This window comes from Metopolophium dirhodum, chromosome 3, assembly GCF_019925205.1.
Source record: "Metopolophium dirhodum isolate CAU chromosome 3, ASM1992520v1, whole genome shotgun sequence".
Lineage (NCBI taxonomy): Eukaryota > Metazoa > Arthropoda > Insecta > Hemiptera > Aphididae > Metopolophium > Metopolophium dirhodum.
In genome coordinates this window covers 18,818,626-18,838,863 of record NC_083562.1, presented here as the reverse complement: position 1 = coordinate 18,838,863, position 20,238 = coordinate 18,818,626, and the positions used below count along the sequence as shown (strand labels likewise).

At 27.7% G+C, this 20,238-nt stretch overlaps 2 protein-coding genes and 1 pseudogene across 4 annotated transcripts; 1 reads left to right on the top strand and 2 right to left on the bottom strand.

Moving 5' to 3' along the window:
• Positions 1–530: 530 nt before the first annotated feature.
• LOC132940579 (dnaJ homolog subfamily C member 17-like) lies at positions 531–2,914 on the bottom strand (annotated as a pseudogene).
• A 3,482-nt stretch (positions 2,915–6,396) lies between these two features.
• On the top strand, positions 6,397–18,883 carry LOC132940813 (E3 ubiquitin-protein ligase RNF10). The gene is made up of 15 exons (XM_061008577.1): positions 6,397–7,088; positions 12,659–12,822; positions 12,971–13,125; positions 13,212–13,302; positions 13,441–13,628; positions 13,683–13,890; positions 13,950–14,093; positions 14,159–14,242; positions 15,123–15,211; positions 15,833–15,927; positions 15,989–16,237; positions 16,356–16,521; positions 16,601–16,700; positions 17,317–17,470; positions 18,737–18,883. Exons 1-15 carry the CDS (start codon positions 6,992–6,994, stop codon positions 18,790–18,792), a joined length of 2,040 nt encoding a protein of 679 aa, XP_060864560.1. The 5' UTR covers positions 6,397–6,991; the 3' UTR covers positions 18,793–18,883.
• On the bottom strand, positions 8,047–10,053 carry LOC132940814 (THAP domain-containing protein 1-like). 3 transcript variants are annotated; one of them, XM_061008580.1, is made up of 6 exons: positions 9,564–9,701; positions 9,306–9,498; positions 9,161–9,235; positions 8,821–9,101; positions 8,671–8,746; positions 8,047–8,583 (listed from the first exon to the last, which is right to left on the bottom strand). In XM_061008580.1, exons 1-6 carry the CDS (start codon positions 9,620–9,622, stop codon positions 8,290–8,292), a joined length of 978 nt encoding a protein of 325 aa, XP_060864563.1. In that variant the 5' UTR covers positions 9,623–9,701; the 3' UTR covers positions 8,047–8,289. The 3 variants fall into 3 exon arrangements, with proteins under 3 accessions (XP_060864563.1, XP_060864562.1, XP_060864561.1); XM_061008579.1 differs by having other exon boundaries at positions 8,048–8,583; positions 9,164–9,235; positions 9,672–10,053; XM_061008578.1 differs by having other exon boundaries at positions 8,049–8,583; positions 9,672–10,048.
• Positions 18,884–20,238: the final 1,355 nt, after the last annotated feature.

Genomic DNA, 20,238 nt, shown 5'->3' with positions numbered 1-20,238 from the left:
TTAATAAACTAAATATTTTGACCAATTTTTTCTGTTTAATATTTTGGAGATTTTAGTTTTATGTTTGTAATGTGTATTCCCACAATATAATTTATATAATTTTTTTTTTGTATAATAAAATGCATTTTCCGGCGGGCGCCAACACATTCCTTCAATTTTTTTTTATAATTTAACTTTAGCCGAATATTTTAAACATAGATAACCTGGTACCATACTATCCTTCTTAGCTACCATAAACCAATAATTACAAGTATAAAAGATATTGAAGAAATATAAATTTTAAAGAGAACGTGATCTTGTATGATTATTGTTACCTTATTATACAAATTCCCACTCAAACCATGACATTATATTCCCCAATCAAAGTCGTACTACAGCTAAGATGTTTACACATCATTCGTGAGTACAAAGGCACTCACATTTTTTTTATAAGTTTTTTAAGTTGAAATTTTGACAAAATTTAATAATTATTTTGTAGTTAAAAATATATACAATTTTCAACTTTTATAGCTAAGGATTGAAAATTTAAAACAAGATTCCACGTAAAAAGGTTATAAATTATAATATATAAATTACTTTATTCACAAAAATATCATCAAATATATATACTTAGTATTATACTAATATCATAGGCTGACTTGACCGTCTTCGCTCAGAATAGTTTTTCTTATACAATGATATTATATCATTGAATTCAAATTGAACACCATTCATTACAGTGACTCACTTGTAACTTACTGTACAGCAGAGCGACATCCACTTAACCGCTTTTTTTTTAAAATTAATTTTTAATTTTAATATAATCTGTGATAATAGTCTGTATATTATAAATTAAAATAGTACAGTTATTTATAAATTTCGACAATAGATTAGTGGTTAAAATATAATTATCAAATTGTATAGAATTGAGGAAAATTTGAAAAACCGGTAATGGTTCCGTTAAGGTATAATTAAATTAATCCTAATGTGATATTTAAATTAATGTTAAAGATAATTTTAAGGTAATAGTGTTTTAAAACAGTCAATACTCATCCATTTAGTCACAATGTGGTAAATCCTAGTTTTTGCATTTTTCGGAACGTTATTGACTTAGTTGACGTCATTGACAAAATAGTGATAAAAGTTGAAAGTAAGCAGTACTAAACATTTTTAAGAAGCAAAGTTAATAACTTGAATCATAATATGATGTTTCAGATCAAAATTATATTTTAATACTCCATTAAAAACCGAACAGGAATTTATCAAGTAATAACTAATGACGAGTAAGTATATATAATAATTTTTGTTTTTGTATTTTCACAATTCCACATTTATTTGTTCTTATACAGTGTTAGAAATTTTTTCAGAAATTATTTTTTTAATATTTTGGGAATTTTTTTTCTGATTGCCTGGTAGATATCATTAATGTTGTATTGTCAATCATGGATGAAAAAAAATATTTATAAATATTTACATATGTACATAATATCTACAAGTATTAATAATAATTAAATTAAATTATTAATTATGTAAATCAAATATGTCAGACTTCTCATAATACCCAAGGTTCTTGTGTATTTATTTTGCTTGAATTACTATTTTCTTGTTGTGGTTTATTAGCTTTTCTACATCTCTCAAGTATCATTGCTTCATAATCTGAAAAAGCCTAAGGAAAGTTATATTTTATTTATTAATAGAAGATTGGTGAACGTGGTTTAAAACAATTACTTGTGCAGATGAGGTATTTTCAGCATGATTGTCATTTGGATTTTGATAAGTTGAAAATATAGTACTAGGATTTGTAGCAGAAGTATGATTAGTAGTACTCTTTTTAGTGTCATGTCCATAATCACCGAGAAAACTCACAATCAGGGGACAATTTGGATAACCAACTTCCAAATTTTTGGCGTTTATCTAGCAAAGTAAAATATTTTTATGAACACAGAAATTTGTTTGTATAAAGTTCACCTTAATTTAATTTAAAATCACTTACAGCAGAAGTCTTAGATTTGTACTCAACAAGAGCAACACATTTTTTGTTTTCCAGAACCCCAACTGTTAATACGTTGCCTTACTATAATATTGTAGTGTATTAGACAAATATTAAAATATAATTTTGATAAATTACCTTAGAGAATAATGATGTTAAATTGTCTTTATTATACACTCCATTTTCCTTCCACTTAACTTTTAATTTGAATGAACCAATCTTTTCTTTTTTAGTTTATTGCTGCCTATGCAGCTCATTAACACGGACTCTTTCTTTTGCAAGTAAAGATGAACTTTCTTTTCTTAAACGCTCCAGTTCTTTCTATACAAAAAAAATTAATTTAAGAACAAAAATTCAACAAGATACCTATCTAATAATTACCTCAAAATTGCGTTCCACTGTATTTTTTTGATTTCCTAATGCTTCATTTTCTCTTTTAGCAAGATCATCTATTATTTTTTTCTTTTTGAATCATATTCCTTTTCTCGTAATTTTGCGGCAATTTTAGCATTTACTAACTGGTCATAAGCTAACTAAAACAAGTAAAAATATTTAAAATTAAAATAATATTTATAGTACAAAAGCGTCATCTTACTCGAGCTGCTGTGTCTGTAAGAATAGTTAATATTTTAGATAACTGCAAGAACAATTGAGCTGCTTTGGGATTGTCAGGATTTTTATCTGGATGGCATTGTAGAGCTTTCTTCCGATATGCCGTTTTAATCTGAAAGAAAAAGCAAATATTAATAGACAATAGTAATATTATAGGAATGATTAAAAATTAATTTACCTCCTTTTCAGTAGCCGACTGTTGGATCTCTAGTATTCCATAAAGATCTTTTTTTTTTTTTTTTTTCGTTTTTGAACCGACGGCGCCGCGGGAATTGCTTTCGCATTACTGCCGCTAATTCCATAAAGATCTAAATCTTTCAAATCTGAATCCATCTTAAATAATATTATAAAAACGTTGTACCAAAACCAAAATTGCAAAATATATTGTATTATTTTCACTTATCACTATCTAAAATCTTAAATCGTAATTTTTCAGTTTTCTATTTTGTTATCACCTTATACACCACATATCACTATACCAGTAAATAGCTAACAAATTCAAAATCCCGCGCATATATACTTAATTATTATTGGCTCCCTTTACGCTGCCATTTTTATTTTTATCATCAAATATTTGATTGAGAAGGGGTATTAACCTTTATATTTCAACCACAGATTATATGAAAATTTCATATAATCTGTGTTTCAACCATGGTTACTATTGATTATACAGATTATTATCTTTATATTTACGTTATCATATTATTATTATTGCGCGTTTTTAAAATAAACCAATAAAAACAGCGTATTTGTACACGGTGCTGGGGCTCTAGTCGGTTAGGTAATACTGGTAATACGCGGACCGGACTACCGCGAAACATCATCCCGCCATAGGCCGCGTCAATGTGAAACACGATTTTTTTTATTAACCAACTAATATAATTTTGTATTTTATTTATAAATTATAATAACCTAGTTATAATATTTTTTTTAAAAAACAATGATTATTAATTTTATTAACATAATATTACGAATATTTTAAAACAATAATAATAATAATAATAATATTGATAGAATGAAAAAAAAATTAACTACCTAATATTATTATGTTATTTTTAAAATAAATTAAATTCAATGCAATTTGACAATAAACTATGAAACTAAACAATGTTTATTAATTGTATTCATATATTATAATATTACGAATATTTTGATGGAATAATAAAAAATAAATTACAAATTTTATCGTTTTGTTTTTATTATAAATTATATTGTAAAATTGCATTGAATTTAATTTGTTATAAAAATAACATAATGATAATATTAGTTAATTTTTCTTTCAATATTATATAACAATTATTATTATTATTATTAATATTGTTTTAAAATATTCGAAGTATGATTATAAAATTAATAATCATTGTTTTTTAAAAAAAATATTATAAATATAGAAAGTAAAAAAAAAAACAATGCTATAAATAATTATAACTAGCCAATAGGTAATAGTAAAATTATAGTTTACAATGAAAATAAAAAATAATATTAGTTGGTTAATAAAAAAAATTGTGGTTCACATTGCCCGGGCAGGAACACATTGACATAATGCACATTATTCCACATTACCCGTAACATAATACCTATCTTTACAAGGCACTACTTTCATGGTAGGTTTCCCGACACAAATAACAAAATTATCAGGAAGGCGGGAATGTTATTAACTAACCTTTGCATCCTTCTTAAAATCTTTAAATGTATATGACTATTATGATTCTGCTCCTAATTTTAAAAGTAGTCTGGTAGAGTGGAGTTTTATTTTCTAGTGCTCATAAAAAACTCTAAAAACATGTTAAAATATTTTGCATGTTTTATTATATGATTAGGTATATTATTTATATTATAATATTATTCAATAATAGTTATCTTATAAACTTAAAACTAATTTTGAAAAATTGTTTAATTTATTTGGTGTTTTCTTCTTTTTAGCAACTTGTTCAATTTTTTCTTTTGAAAGTGAATATTGTTCTATTTTTGACGTTTATCTTAATTTGTGTTTATAACTGTAATTGATTTCCCATTTTGGCTATTTTTCATTAATCCAAAAATATTTTTTTCTGTAAAACAAAAATGAGTTGTTGTGTCCCACTTTGTGATTCTAAAAGAAAAAAAGTACTTACTTTTGGTGTACCTAAAGATTTAGATTCATGGGAAGTTTGGAATGAAGCTTTAAGTTTTACCTTAAAATCTAAATCCCTGATTTGTGAAAATCTTTTAAGCCTCAGGATATAATAAGATAATGGATATCAGGCCAGGGAACTAACAAATATACGGTATATTTTTAATTGGTTTTCAAATTATTGTGTCATATTAAGTGATATTTTATAAAAAAAAAAAACTATAAAATACTTTTAAGATATATCTAAAGCAACCAAGACTTAAAAATGGAGCTGTCCCCCAAAAAGTGTTACAATGGCAGCCAATAGTCGAAAACAGTATTGAACCAGATAAGTATGGATATAATGAAGCCTACAGAATGAGAATCAAAACTCAAAAAACAAAAAAAAATAATCCTAATTAGTTAAATCATGATTTACTGACTAATTTAATTGAAGTTTGAACTGTATAGGTATTGTAATATATACGTATTTTATGCAATTTGTATTAGGTATCTATATTAATAAATATGTATTATGAAATAAAAAAAAATGTAATTAATATTCATTAAATAATTAAATGTGTATTTTCTTTTACTACCTATTAACTACTTACCTTCCACTTAACACTTTATCAATCTATTTTTTCATAGTAAAATATTTAGAATGGTGCCTATTAATTATTATATTTCAGATTACAGTAATAAGGAAATGCTTGAATGTTTTAAATTAATCATTCGAAAAAATCATCATATTATTTGTTATTTATGCATAATATTATAAATTTTAAATTGTCAATCCATTGGTATACATTTAATTCCCTTGGAGCGCTAGTGCACCTTTGCACATTGAAAGTCAGTTTAGGAGCGCCTTATCATGTATCGTTGGGTATCCAGTATATTTTAATTCGTGGTATAAATTATTGTTTTAATATACTTTTGAAAAATATTAATAATAGTATTAAAATTTAACTCTTTAAACTTTTTTCATAAACGCTTAAAGTCTAAAGAAAATAACCACTGATCTAGGATGACCATATAAATCTATCAATCATTTAGCATATGGAGGATATCTTTCTATCTCCAAGATCTCAGTTAATATATAATAATATATTAATATATAGGTAATAGCTTTTATTTTATAATATACTATAAATACTATGAATATATTATAGAATTAATCGTGATAGGTACAACCTAGTAATAAATGCTTATAAAAAGGTATTCAAAATATATGCATTTTAGTAGCACATATTATAGGAAATATGAATACTATATAGTATTAACCTCAATATCAACATATTATGAATTGTTTTTAAAATAAATATATTAATTAATAATTATTATTTGTTAATTTTAACACTTTGAAAGCATTATGTATGATAATTTAGTGAATTAACTCTTACATTTTTCATATATTTTTTTTTATATTAGGGAATTTAAACATGACAGTTTTTAATAATATTAATAAATAGGTATATTTTTAAAAAAGGAAACATTAAAATACTTGTATAAAAATAATTTAGAACATAAATGTCTCTAACATAATATAACATTTTGAATTTTATTCCTTAAATCATAATATATTTTCAATTTTCTATGGATTTAACGTACAATAGTGCTCAATTATCGGCCTCCATAGGACATTAGCGCTCCCGGTGGTGACTGATGATGACTATCTGTAATACAATTTTCAAACAAGTGACGACACCTTATCAATACACCTTGAGTGCAATATTGGCGAATGGCGATACGCAATCACATTTTAGGTCCAACTTTAATCGTCACGGCCATACCGTCGACTGACGACTCGTACGTAAAGTACGCTGCAACTTTGCAAGACGTGCACGCGCCAGCTATAAAGTATTAGCGATCTCGGCCGGACATTAAGTGAGTAGCGAAGACAGTTTTAGTGTTCACATACTTCGTTTTCACACAGCGTTCGCACGGTACAGCAGAGCAGCGTTCTCGCTTTGCCTTGAGCGTGACATCCACGAAAAAAACTACTTTGCGCGTCCGAATTTGCCAAACGCGGGCTTGTACGCCGATTACTCGCTTTCCCGATATTGTTTATCGTCACCGGTTCAGCACGCAAATAGAGAGGGACCAGCTCTCCGATCGCCGTCCGCTCTATCCGTGCGTCTCGTCCGTCGTACCCAATCCCCGACCCAATTTCGTGGGCAACGACGACGATTTGATTGTTTTCGACATTCGTTCGTGTGACAATGGCATTTCAATGAATACAATGTCGCCTTCCGGTTCACGTCCATCCTATTCTCCTCCTGGAGAGCACACTTTCAACCCCCGTTCGACCACCACCGATGTCCGACAGCCGTCAGATGGAGAGAAAACTGAACGTGCCCGCGCCGAAGTCGCTGTTGCAGGCCAACAGTAAGACGGACGTCAAGAAATCGACAGGTAGGTTAGGCATCTATATACCGTCGTTGTAGAGGTCAAGGCATGTTGGGCTAGTGGTGATATGACTTCAACTGATGCGCACCAATATGATAATGAAGCAATAATAATATTGGGTCATTCTTTGTCCCCTCAAAACTAGGGTCGCCATTATCTTGTTGGTATTTAAAAAAGTTCAAAACCTCCAGAAAAAGTAAATTTAATGTCATCAAATACGTCTATTGCGATTGGCATTGCGTATTCGAGTACATTATTTGTTTATTACAAAAACCTAACCTAACCTTTTTTTTTTTTTTTGTATATGATTTGTAATACATCCTATAGTCATACAACTTTTAAAAATAATTTTCTGATAAGAACAATGATAAGTTTACACAAATTGTGTAATATTGAAATATTCAATAACATAGTGTCATTGTAGGTAACATACCTAATTGTGCGTGTGCCTGGTGCCATAATATTATATATATATTAACTGATGCACATATTATATAATATAGTTTTAATTATTATTATATACCTATATTAAACAATAAAGAGTATTAGAGTACCAAAAGAAGGATGGTCTCTCATGATCAATTATATTTGTCAATAATCAGTATAGGTACCTCGTTAAATGGTATTTTTTTTTTACTTTAATTGACATTTTTTGATAACAAATAGTGCTTGGAAGTTGAAGGAGTTGAATATTTGTCTATACAGTCTTGCTTTATGGCAGAGGAAGCTAGAAATCCATGCTATGAACTTACTAAAGTTAGGGTTTTTATAGTATATACGTCTCAACTGCTAAGATTATTGGCATTTCTGAAATACCTAAACTGCCCATTAATGTTTCTGCTGAATGTGAATTTGCAATAATTTGTAAGATGACAACAATACAATAAAATACAAGTAGTAGTATCACGTAGTATGATATCTTAAAAATAAGTTATTTAGTTATGAACTTTCTTGTACATCATTTAAAGTCAAACTTTATAAATAAAAATTTTTTTTATTTAATAATAGTGTATTAATGTATAAATTAAATTAAACACTTATACTATATAGTTATAAAATATACATTTGTTAACTTACATATTAGATTAAAAAAAATATTCTAGGTACATTAATATTTTACAATACAACATAATTTTAATAGTTTATATTATGTATATACAATAACTACTTATCATAATGTCACTTTTTAATCTTGGTTAACTTAGTTTCAATTTGTTATTTTAAGCTGTGCTTTCATAAGAATTTTTTGAATTTTGTGTTTTGCACTTAAATAAACCTTTCTATATGGACGTAAATCTTTCATTTGAGCTCCTATAAATGCGGCAAATGAATCTGCATCATCATTGTTGAAAGAATTTTTATATTTTTCTTGTTTTGGAAACCTTTTTTTCTTCAAAGCTTTGAAGTATAATGAATAAATATTTTTAGTGCGCAATTGTTTTTTTAATTTTAAATCCATAATTTTCTTAAAATTTAAATCTGCTGTTGTTTGGTCGATATTCTGAAATTATATTAATCAAATTTTTTATACATACATTTTAAAATATAATTTATTTAAGTATATGGGATATAATTATAATAATCTTACCATATTTAATGGTTCTTCTGGAGGTGTTAAAACTATAGGTTCGGCGCCTTCCTTGAAACTGCTTGTAAACATGTAACTACAATGCAATAAATTGCATTCAGTGTTTTTATAAGAACCAATTTAATATATTATAATATAAAAAAAGCATACCATTGGTTTTCTCTGTTACAAATATCATGTTTTAGTTCATAGTTGGAATCTTCATATTCGTTCTTTATGGCACCGTCATGACTAGCTTCATCTCCGCTGTTATAACTATTCTCCGACTTTATAACATGATGATCATTTTTTTTTGTACATTTTTCATTTTCATTTTTAAAATAAGATTCTTCGTGATCATAATTTTCACCCTTATTTTGTTGTTCATACTTTAAATTGTACATATCATTATAGTCGAGTTGGACAATTTCAACATTTGTATCACTACTATCCTGTATATAAAAATGTTTATAAATGAAAAAAAAGTTTAAAACTATTAATAATAAATTACCACTGGCTCGACTTTTAAAGACTTATTAGTTTGCTCCATATCACAACAATTTAGTGACTTCCTTCTGTTGTATCTCTAAAATAATATAATTATACATGCCTATTGAATTTTTTTAAATTTTGAATTATCCAGTTTTTAAACATACCAAAACATCTACACGATATTCAATTGTTGGGACCGAGGTTGCCTTCAAAACATTTTTCCCATGGCCAATTATGTATTCAGAATTTTCAAAATGATTGCCACATAATCTACTACTTTTACAAGGTTTCCAATCTTTTTCCCTACCGGTTGCAGCTATCCACACAGGTAGCGTTTCTGGATTCGATAGAGGAAACCTAAACGAAAAAGATAAAGATGAAAACTACCTAATTGATTTATTCCGATTCAATTTGCAATTCACTCCAAAAAACCTCCATCCTCCACGGAGGTAGTTGGTTTCCAAATCAATTTGAAATTCATTCCAAAAAACCTCCATCCTCCACGGAGGATTTGGTTTCCAGTAGATTACCTGTGTAATCTAACTTTGACATTGTCTTCCTTCGAATACAGGCTTTTGCAACCAGTTACACTGCACTTATTCACCATATCGGTCGATTAACTTTTAATTTAAATAGTTCATAAATTAGCACTGAATGGTAAACGCGGTCACATAACAAGTCGGTTTGACTTAGTATTTCTTTTGTTTTCATGTTTTTCACGATTATATTTTGTACATTGCACAGTAGTATAAATTCCCATCATCGTTCGGACAACGCCACAATTTCATAGAAGAAAAACCAAACTAACTTCATATTTAGGTTATGACCACGAACATGACTAAATAAATAGGTATGATCACAACTTCGTGATACGCTACCACCCTTTCCACGCCAATCGCGTAGTTCTCCGCTTCTATCACGGATATATCTTTTCCGTGGCTTCTATATTATCCTATTGATATTGCCGACCAATGAAAATGCGGAGAACTACGAGCAATGGTTTTGTGTGTAGAATTATAGTGGGGAGATGCGCAAACCGGACGAAAACAGGTTTTTGTTATCATACCTATTTGTTTAGTCATGGTTTCATTTTCGTTGCAGTAACCGCGGTATCAGCGCGCCAGCTGTGCGCCCCCACAACCTTCATAATTGTTTACACGAGCCGACCGCCATCGGCCTCCACGACGCTGCCTCCGACCGACGCACTGGAGTCATGCAACTTTATTCACCCATCCGTGTGTATATTCGATACCCGACTAGTTTATGCGCTTGCGCTTTAGATACCATAATATTATTTCATATTTATATGTCAGGGGCGTATTTAGACTTCTAAGGGGGTGCACTCAATTTTTTTCTTTAATTCAGGCTCAAAATGTTTGGTAATATTTAAATCAAGTGAATCCTTAATAATTGGTGTTGTTGCACTTGTCTGTGTTTTGAAAGTTACATTTGTGTTTTATTTAATTTTTCACTAAGTATGGACCCGACCAAAATCCCAACTCACAGCCACGCGTATCGTACGCCGAACGCTTGAAGTTAACACAATATCACTCACCCTCGTTGCGGTGGTTTGACACGTATAAACTTAAACGATTTAATTAAAAAACACTCGCACGGATGTAGTACGTACGAATTACGACATGCGACAATGGATACAAATATACAATATACAGTTATATGCATTAACGCCAATAACTACGATTTATGATATAATAACTATCTTAAATCGAGTTATTATGTGATATTGTATCTAACTATATTCTAGTCTATCTAAATAATTGTTATACGATATCAAATAATATTATGTAATAATTTTACAGTGTAGCCGAAACGTACTATGTACTATGTATGCATTACCATGTAATGCATACTACTACACAATGCACATTATTTTGCGTTCGTTCGCCTTCAATTATTATATTTTAATATGTTTTTCTGTAATTTTTCTTATTACTCATCCGTATTTTATAACCAAAATTGTTAATTCATTTGATTTTGTTATAAAATGATACACATTAAAAAAAATGTGTGTATCTCACATATAATCGATTCCTTAAATACGAATTCAGGGGGCGATCGCCCCTTCGTCCTTCCCTCCTAAAACACGCCCCTGTCATATGTTCATACATAAGAACAGAATTATATTGAATACTTTCTCAAAAGTATCTCAGAATATCTTATTAGTTTAACAATAGATATATTTTATATTTTCCATTTTAATTTTTATCACGTAAAAGAAAAATACAAATCGAGTATATAATGTATAATAATACATTTTTTTTACCAATCAAAATCATAATCGACTGAAAATTATAATAGGTACTTGGACAAAGAAAACAGATGAGTATTTTAAAGTTCCACCAAATGATACGGTGTCAAATGCTACATAAAATTAACATAATACATGAAAATAGGTTCAGTTAATTTATAAGGTTAAAAAAAAATGTAATAGTTTGAAAGTTTCTATAAATACTTTTTTTCAAAGTATTTGTATTTGTAGTCCAAAATAATTTTTTTCTGAGTATTTAAATACTTTTTAAAATAAGTATAATAATATGTTTCTGTACTTAGTATTTGTGCAATTAAGTCAATGTGTATAAAAGTTGAAACATGTCGAATTTTGTCACCCACTTAAGCAAACTTATATTTTTAATTATTTGTGCCAAATTGTACCCAAAATAAATTGTTTGTATAAAATTCGCCAAATACATTGAATTATAATTATAATTTATTTTTATTTAACAAATATAAATTATTTAATGACAATATGACATCATCATGTCACTTATCATAAGGATTAGTAGATTTTGAGAAATAGACCAAACCATCAAATCAATAAATACCTTAAGGGGATTCGATACTGTGTTTTTCTGTTTTTGCCTAACACACACGCGACGTAGGATTTTAGACTGGTTCTTTGCCAAACATACCAATTTATCTAATGAAGCGATACAAATTCTAAAAACAAAGTTGAATTTGTTGTCAAGTTTACTTAAAATCAACTTTCTCAATTTTTTTAAACATTTGTTAATATGTCATGTTATTTAGCAGATATAATAGTTTGCGTTTTTTGCCGCGGCGTATTACACCTGTCGTGTATAGCTGCTCCAATATAAACCAATGCATTTTTAATTCGACGGAAAACGCTTCAGAATACGCCGTGTATATCTAATACATACTGGATAGAGCTATGTGTATATCACGCATACTATCCGCTTGAAGTCGATTTGGTCCGGCCGTTCTAAGGTTTAGTTAACATATATTAACTTATGAGCTAAGAATATATTGGCATATTGCCGTCATAAGTACTCACCTTGGTGTGCAGGACACTGATTGATTATTATTTTACTAGCAGTAATCTCATTCAACTATTCAATATTCAAAATATAATGATTACAATTTCCAAGCGAAGTTATATTATATATTATTATATTATTACCTATAAAATTAAAATTATTAGTTATTGACAAAAAAAAATATATAATTCTTTTAATTTTACATATTATTTGTTATACAGATTCATCAAATTCAAAGCACTCAAATCGTCGAAATGGAAAAGCTGTTACTATTCAACCACAAAGAATTGAAGCTAACCGAAATATCAGCCTTAAAAAGAACTCAAATAACAGTAAACAGCCGCAACCTCGAGCTAGTCTCTTTTGTAGAAAGAAGAGTTCCGAGGTTTGTAAAAAAATAATAAATTTTACTTATGTTTAGATACTTGTCTGTAATTTTATATATTTTGTTTTTGCTTTATATAGTATTGTGTTCGATTAAAGTATTACATTTTTATTTTAAACCTGTTTTACTAATTAATTAAAATTATTAGGTAACTGAATCATTAAATGATGTCGATGATGAAGATTTACTGCCTGTATTAAGGCACATGGAACATAATAACAAATGGAATATGCGTAGTGGTTACGGGTCTAGGAAAAAAGAATTTCCACACAAGTTCAATGTCAAACACTTTTTAATAGCAAAGTATTTTATTTTTTTGCTTAAATACAATTAGCACATTGAATAAATATATTATAATATGGCATTGATAAATAATTTTGTTGAAACAGTTGTCAATTTGTAGTCAAGTTTGGAAAAGATTATTCTCGATGGATGAATGATCAGGATGAAATTGTTGATTGGGATTGCATTGAACAGATAGTAAGCTCAAATTGTTTAATTAAAGTTGATAATAGTTTTAATAAAATAGATGCTAAAAACATATTAGTAGTAAGATAATTAGTGGTGTAAATAGTGGTTAGTTTGTTTTTAATCTAAATAATATATTTATTGTTTCAGAAAATGTTTTCTACTCAATTTATTAAATGTCCTATATGTATGGATATACCAATAACACCAAAAATGACTCGTTGTGGCCATATATATTGTTGGCCTTGCATCTTGCATTATTTAGATATAAACGAAGAACTTGATAACGCCGGCTGTCCCATATGCCATTCTAGAATATTAAAAAAAGAATTAAAGAGGTAAAAGTATAATATTTTAAAAAATGTATTATTTCATTATTTTTGATTTTTTAGCGTTGAAATAATTATTAAAGAAGAATGCTGCGTTGGTCAATCAATAACTTTACAATTAATGAAACGTGCTAGAAATTCATTGCAAGCATACCCAGTGTCAGAACTCCGTCAAAATACTTTTAAACCATCAGATGATATTCCTTTATCAATTAGTGAATCTAATTACTCTACATCTTATTCCAGACTTCTAATTGGTTATAAAAGTCAAGTGAGAGACCAAACTTTTAAGATATTTGTAAACTCAAATTTATTAATGAAACATTTTAGGTATTAAATATTTTGAACCAAGAAAGAGAAGCTCTTGTACTACTTTTAGAGTACTGGGAAACTGAAGACGTGGAAAAAAAATATATATATGAAGCTCTTGAATTATTATCAAAACGAGAAAACATTTTAATGAATCAGGAACCAGTAAGTTTATAAAATAAAATTATTCTTTACAGGATATATTTAAATTTTGTTTTTCTTTTGATAAGAATTTTGAAATAAAAGGAATAAGCGATGAGTTAATGAATTCTGCAATAAATGCAAATCTAGGATCACCACCACCGGCACTACCAGTAATTTTAATATAATTAATATATATTATACAGATTACAAAGTGATCATTTAATAGTAAACACTCAGTATCTCAATAAGTATAAAAGATTTTGAAAATATATTTTTATCATTATTTTAAATCACTACTGAAAATACTAAACAATTTTTTTTAAATGTTTTTTTATTTTTAAAATGACCATTTTACATTTTTACCAAAATAATATTTATTAGAATTTAAGTGTTTAAAAGCAAATGTTCAAATGCGTAAGTTAGGTTAGATAGTTAATTTTTTATGAATATTTAAAATTTAGATGAGTGTAACTGTGTTGCTAGATGTCCCCTGCAAAATTGTAGCCAGTTACTCTGCTCAACTCAAGCTTTTAACCTAATACTAAATAGTAATTACTCATTAATTACAAGATTGAAAAATTATATCAAAATTCTCAAAAAAAATTCTATTTTAGAATGCAAAGTTAAAAATGTACTCGGTCATTCTAAAATTTAAAAAACCAAAAATAATTATGTTAAAATAATTAAATATTTCAAAAATATAACTTTGAGATAATGGATGTTTACAAATAGTATAATCAATCATTATATTATGAAATAATCATAGATATATACAACAACTAGATATCCACATCACAGTTATAGATATACCTTAAGCCATGTCATTCTTATTATTGAAGTCAGCCGCCATGTATAAAGCAAGCAATGTCTACAAAACAATATTATCACAGTATATAGTATAATATATTATGTTATATGAATATGAATAAATGTAAATGTTGCCTGCTTTATAAATGGCTTCCGACTTCAACATCGGTCACAACTGTAGTATAAATACGGCTATCTAGTTGTTGTGTATATCTAGAAATAATACAAATTTGTATTTTATAGCAATCACAATTAAAGAACTTTCTTGAGATTCCTGGATGCTCTCATAATGTTGCTAGTGTTTTAGATGAAAATCCAAATTTACATATAAAGTAAGATAATGTACAATATATTAAAAAACTAATATTCTTAAATTGAAACTGATTTAGATAATAAAAGTTTAAAAAAATACACTGTGTAAAAAGTAAGTGTTGAAATTGATTAGACAAATCAGATAAGAGCAAAGTTCTTCATTATTGCCATCAAATATAATATGAATTTAAGAATACTAGATAAATAGTCAAATAATTTTCCAACATTAATGTATAATAAAATAGTACATATATAGCAATACAATGTTACAGCCTATAGGTCATGCATTAACTATTAACACATTAGGTATATGATTTATTAATTATTATTTATTATAAATAAAAATCTAAACTAATAGAAACCAACCAGGCGTTTGTGTTTTTTACGCTACGTCGTACAATGAATCATGGTATTGTAGCATTAAATAATTGAATTTGTCGTGTTCTAGATGTTAATATTTGGGATTATAGTATTATACACAACTGAATATTAAACACATAGATAAAATCATGATAGTAATTAAAGTGGTTATCCTTCTTTAAGTCCACAGTTACTTATTTTTTTTTAATAATTGTAATCATTGTTTATCATATAAAAAACAATTTGGTACATAAGTATTAATGAGGTATTTTAACTTTTAGAGAAATGAACACAAATTTTAATAATTTTAACACTGTCGGTATTAAAGAGGTTTTACAAAAAAAACCTGCCAAAAAGGATTTTTATTTCTATCAAGGTAAATATTAAACAATTTTAAATGTATATTGGTGATATATTATATTTGTTAATTTTAACAGCTTTGGATGGCCAGCATATATATTTATCAGCAGTTAATGTAGAAATGTTAGAATGTATGTTTGGCAGTCTTGAAAAAAGTCCACAGCATATAGATGCTATTGTAATTGAAAAACAGTCCTTATCGATGACTGAAGCATCAAGAAAACGCTATAGATTCCTTTTACATTTGCCCATAACAACTGTTTTTGAATGGGTTGAATTAGATTTGACTAATATTGTCAGTCAAGAAACATTATTTATATTTAAAAGTAATTATTACCATTGTTAATTCTGATATAGTTGAAAATATTTAATACAATTTGATTTATACAACTACTGGAGAAAATACTATGTAAAATAATGTAATAAAACGTCTTTCGGATTTAGGCAACTTGGATGAGAAAAAAGCTGTTAGAGATAGACGTGCTCGTGACGAGCAACGGCTTGCTAAACGCATTGAAGAAAGAAATTCTAAAAAACAATTGCCACTCCCTGAATGGCATAATAAGAGTTTGTTCCCAGAATGTGGCTATGATCCATTTGCTGATAAAAGGTTTTTATTCTTCCGTGATATATTATAATAATTGATAATTATAGTAAAATGTTTAAATAATATGTGAATCTTTTATTAGTATGATTCCCTTAAGCGAATCGATTGGTATAACTTCAACTTCAGATCGTGCTTTAGTTAATACATCTAATGGTTCACCAAGTAATTTATCATTTGCAAAGGTACAGTGTTACTTATTATTAATAACTGTTTTATAAAAAATGTATTTATTTTATAATAGTTAAACTACTTATGGTACTACATTTTTTTTTATACTTAAATTAAATATAAAGTTCTTTTAAGTTCAAATATATTCATAATGATCAGTCTTAAGTAAAATATATTTTGTATAAGAAAATAATAGAATTTCATCATTTTGATATTATGGGTTTTTCCAACTCACATTACCGTGAGTAATTATTAATATTGAAGTTTTATGAATGTTGTTATACTCTGTCCAGCTAGAGAATTTGCCGCTGCCTGATAAAATAGGGTTTTCAACTTAAGATTCAGCCGTAGTGCTACCATTGAGATCAATTCTACTATGTCAGGGTGTTGTGTGGTGATGCACAGAATCGGCAAGTTCTCTTATTGATCAGAGTATGGATGGTAGAATTAAATTTGATTTACTATAAAATAGTAATTACTAATTAGGCATCATAAAGTGGTTTTTTTTGTCGTTTTTTCATTGTTTGTATGATTTTATTTTTATTTCCATTTGTAACAAATTATAACTTAATATATCTACAATTATTTTACTTTAGTTTCTTAATACAATAGTTGAATTTTGTATTGTAGGCATTGCAAAATGAAAGTACCGCAAGTAACTCCTCTTCATCAGATCCGGTTTTACCTAATGTATCATCTCAATGGCCAGTACTTGGTTCTAGACCAAATTCTATGCCGATGAATAATATTCTGGAAGATGCTGTAGCCAACATGAACATGCACGGTATATATATACATATATTTATTATTTAATACATTTGTGATTTTGTCTTATAATCAAATGTTACAAATTTATCTTCTTTTGTAACCAAAATGTCTAGCCAGCTCTAAAGCGTCATTTTATCATATCAGCTAAATGTATTGCGCGGTTAAATATTTTTACCAATTAGGTTAGTAATTACACATCAACTTACGGACACAGTCATAAGTTGAAATAATCAAATTCTAAATTTTTTCTATTGACTTACTATACACTTACTGTACACTTACTATATATTCTGTAAAGAATTCTACATAATATAGTAAACTTTTGTTTATTCGTATTATTATCTTCCGCGGAACTATAAGAATTATGTATTTGTACATATTTGCACATTTTGCACAATTTTAGTTTTAACTTCAGGCACGTAGCCAGAAAATATTCATTATGTGTGTGGGCCCCCTCCTTTCCGACAATTTTTATTCTATATAGAGAACCTATTGACAAATTTATCAATTTTTTTTTTATAAAAACACTACAAACTGACCAGTTGTACCAATTTCTAATGTTAGGTTAGGTCAGGTCATGTTATGTTATGCTTTTTTTTGTTTTGTTTTTTAATCTTCTTATCAAGAAAAAGTCATTTTACATGCCGTGCTGGATACTGAGAATAGTTAGTGATAGGATGGTTAATTTATATGTTTGTCTTAATTTGTGGTCAAGAGTAGGATCATTTTTAGGTGGTATAAATTAAAAGCTGTCATATGATAATGGACCCCACTGAATACTTTGGGTGGACCGGACACATTATATGATGGGCCAGGCACACCCTGCCCCCCCTTCTTAGCTACATGCCTAGTTCTTATTTTGAATAGAGCATAAGTTTTAGCTTTTTAGTATTAACCGTGGAATTTTCTTATTTGTGGATTGCTGCATCACTCAATTCCGCCAATAATTGAGTTTATTTTAACATTTTTAATTTATTTACAAATATTGTTCTTATATAGTGTAAAATGTATAACATATTTTAAACAAAAAAAACTTACTCAAATCAATAATTATCCTATATGGCTGTATATTAGTAAGTCAAGGAAGAGCACACTTAGAGCAATAATTTAAAGTGAACATACACTTTAATAAGTATTGACTTATGGTAGTGAAAAAGCACTTTTAGGTAGTTCAATATTTTACAGAAGATAAATTCAGGAGTATATGAGTGGTGACTAGCAATGTCATGACAAACTAACTATATTCAATTATTTAATTATTATAAACATTCTTTTTTTATAGATAACAAATCAAAAAATAAAAAGAAGAAACGCAGCAAATATGAACCAATATTTTGAAATAATATAATTTATTAATTTTTATTTATGTAAAGTTACTGTAATGTCAAGGAGCATAATAAACATAATAAACTGTACTAATTAAAATTAATTTGAAGTAATTATTTAGTTGTCTCATAACCAAGGTATGAATGTTATATTATTTGTAATATTAGTAATTGGCTTGTTATACCATTATTATAATCAAGTATATAATCTTTTCTAACAGCAAATCAATATTTTATTTTATTTAGTTGTATTACTTAAATTATTTTAAAATAAACATAGTATTTATGAATTCAATTGAAAATCATTAATTGACATCCTGGTTTTACTATAGTTACCTTTTAAAATGTAATTTTTCCATTTGTTATATTACTCTAAAATAATTTAGGAGCTATGATGTACCGAGGTGGTTAGAAATAATGTGCTGAAGAATTGTTTTTCTTTTTTTTTAAACTAGAAATGTTCAGAGTATTTATAATTGGACTCCTTTAGTCCTTTGATAGCACATCTATTACAGCTGCTACAGCTGCAGTGGAGGGACAAAAGCCTCTAATTACTTCACCACCATAACTATGTTACATGAGTAAACTAAAAACTGTGTTAAAAATTAGTAACAATATATAAAAGAGATAAAGAGAAGGATAAATAAAAACATTTTCTAAAATATATATATTGGTTTTTCCTGGATAATTCATGATAAACTAGAGAAAATTAAATAAATTACTAAAATGGATGTAATACAAGTGGTCAAGAATAACACTAAAATGTGGGGGCAAAACCTGTAGGAACAGTCAACAGATATGATTTAAAATGCTATATGTGCACAACTCTTCCTCCTATAGGAAAAAATTAAGTTTAACCTGATATAGCACTAGTATATTGTATAATGGCGTACATCATCTACCAAAACTCCACTATGCACTATTTTTAAATTTCACACCTTACACTTCAAAATCCTTTGGATGATACATCTAAAGAATATATGCAATTGATAATATTATTTTAGATTCTGAGTGGAACAATGAATGTATTGATTTTACAATGATGTGGTTTTTTTTTGTGTCTGTACACGATTAGTAGTCGAAATAATGCTTTGATTTTCAACTTCAGTATCTTGTTTGATGGGAAAGTGAATATTGTTGTGCATTGGGAAATTTTCAGAAAATTCACAATAGTTTTCAAAAGTGACTGGAAAAACAACATAAAAATTAAGGGAAAATGAGAAATTTTCACAAAATCGATTTTGGTTTTTGGTGTAACTCTAAAATAAATGAAATACATGAAATGTTCAATGGTCGTTTATATTTGCATTTTCTATACACGATAAAATTTTCAAAATATTTTGATTTGTTTTGAACTATTTAGGAACATTTTCTGATTCCAATTTTATTAGTCTTTTTTCTATGAATGTCATTAAACTTTATTTGTTGGCTAAAAAAGCTTGACAATTTAATACAAGGC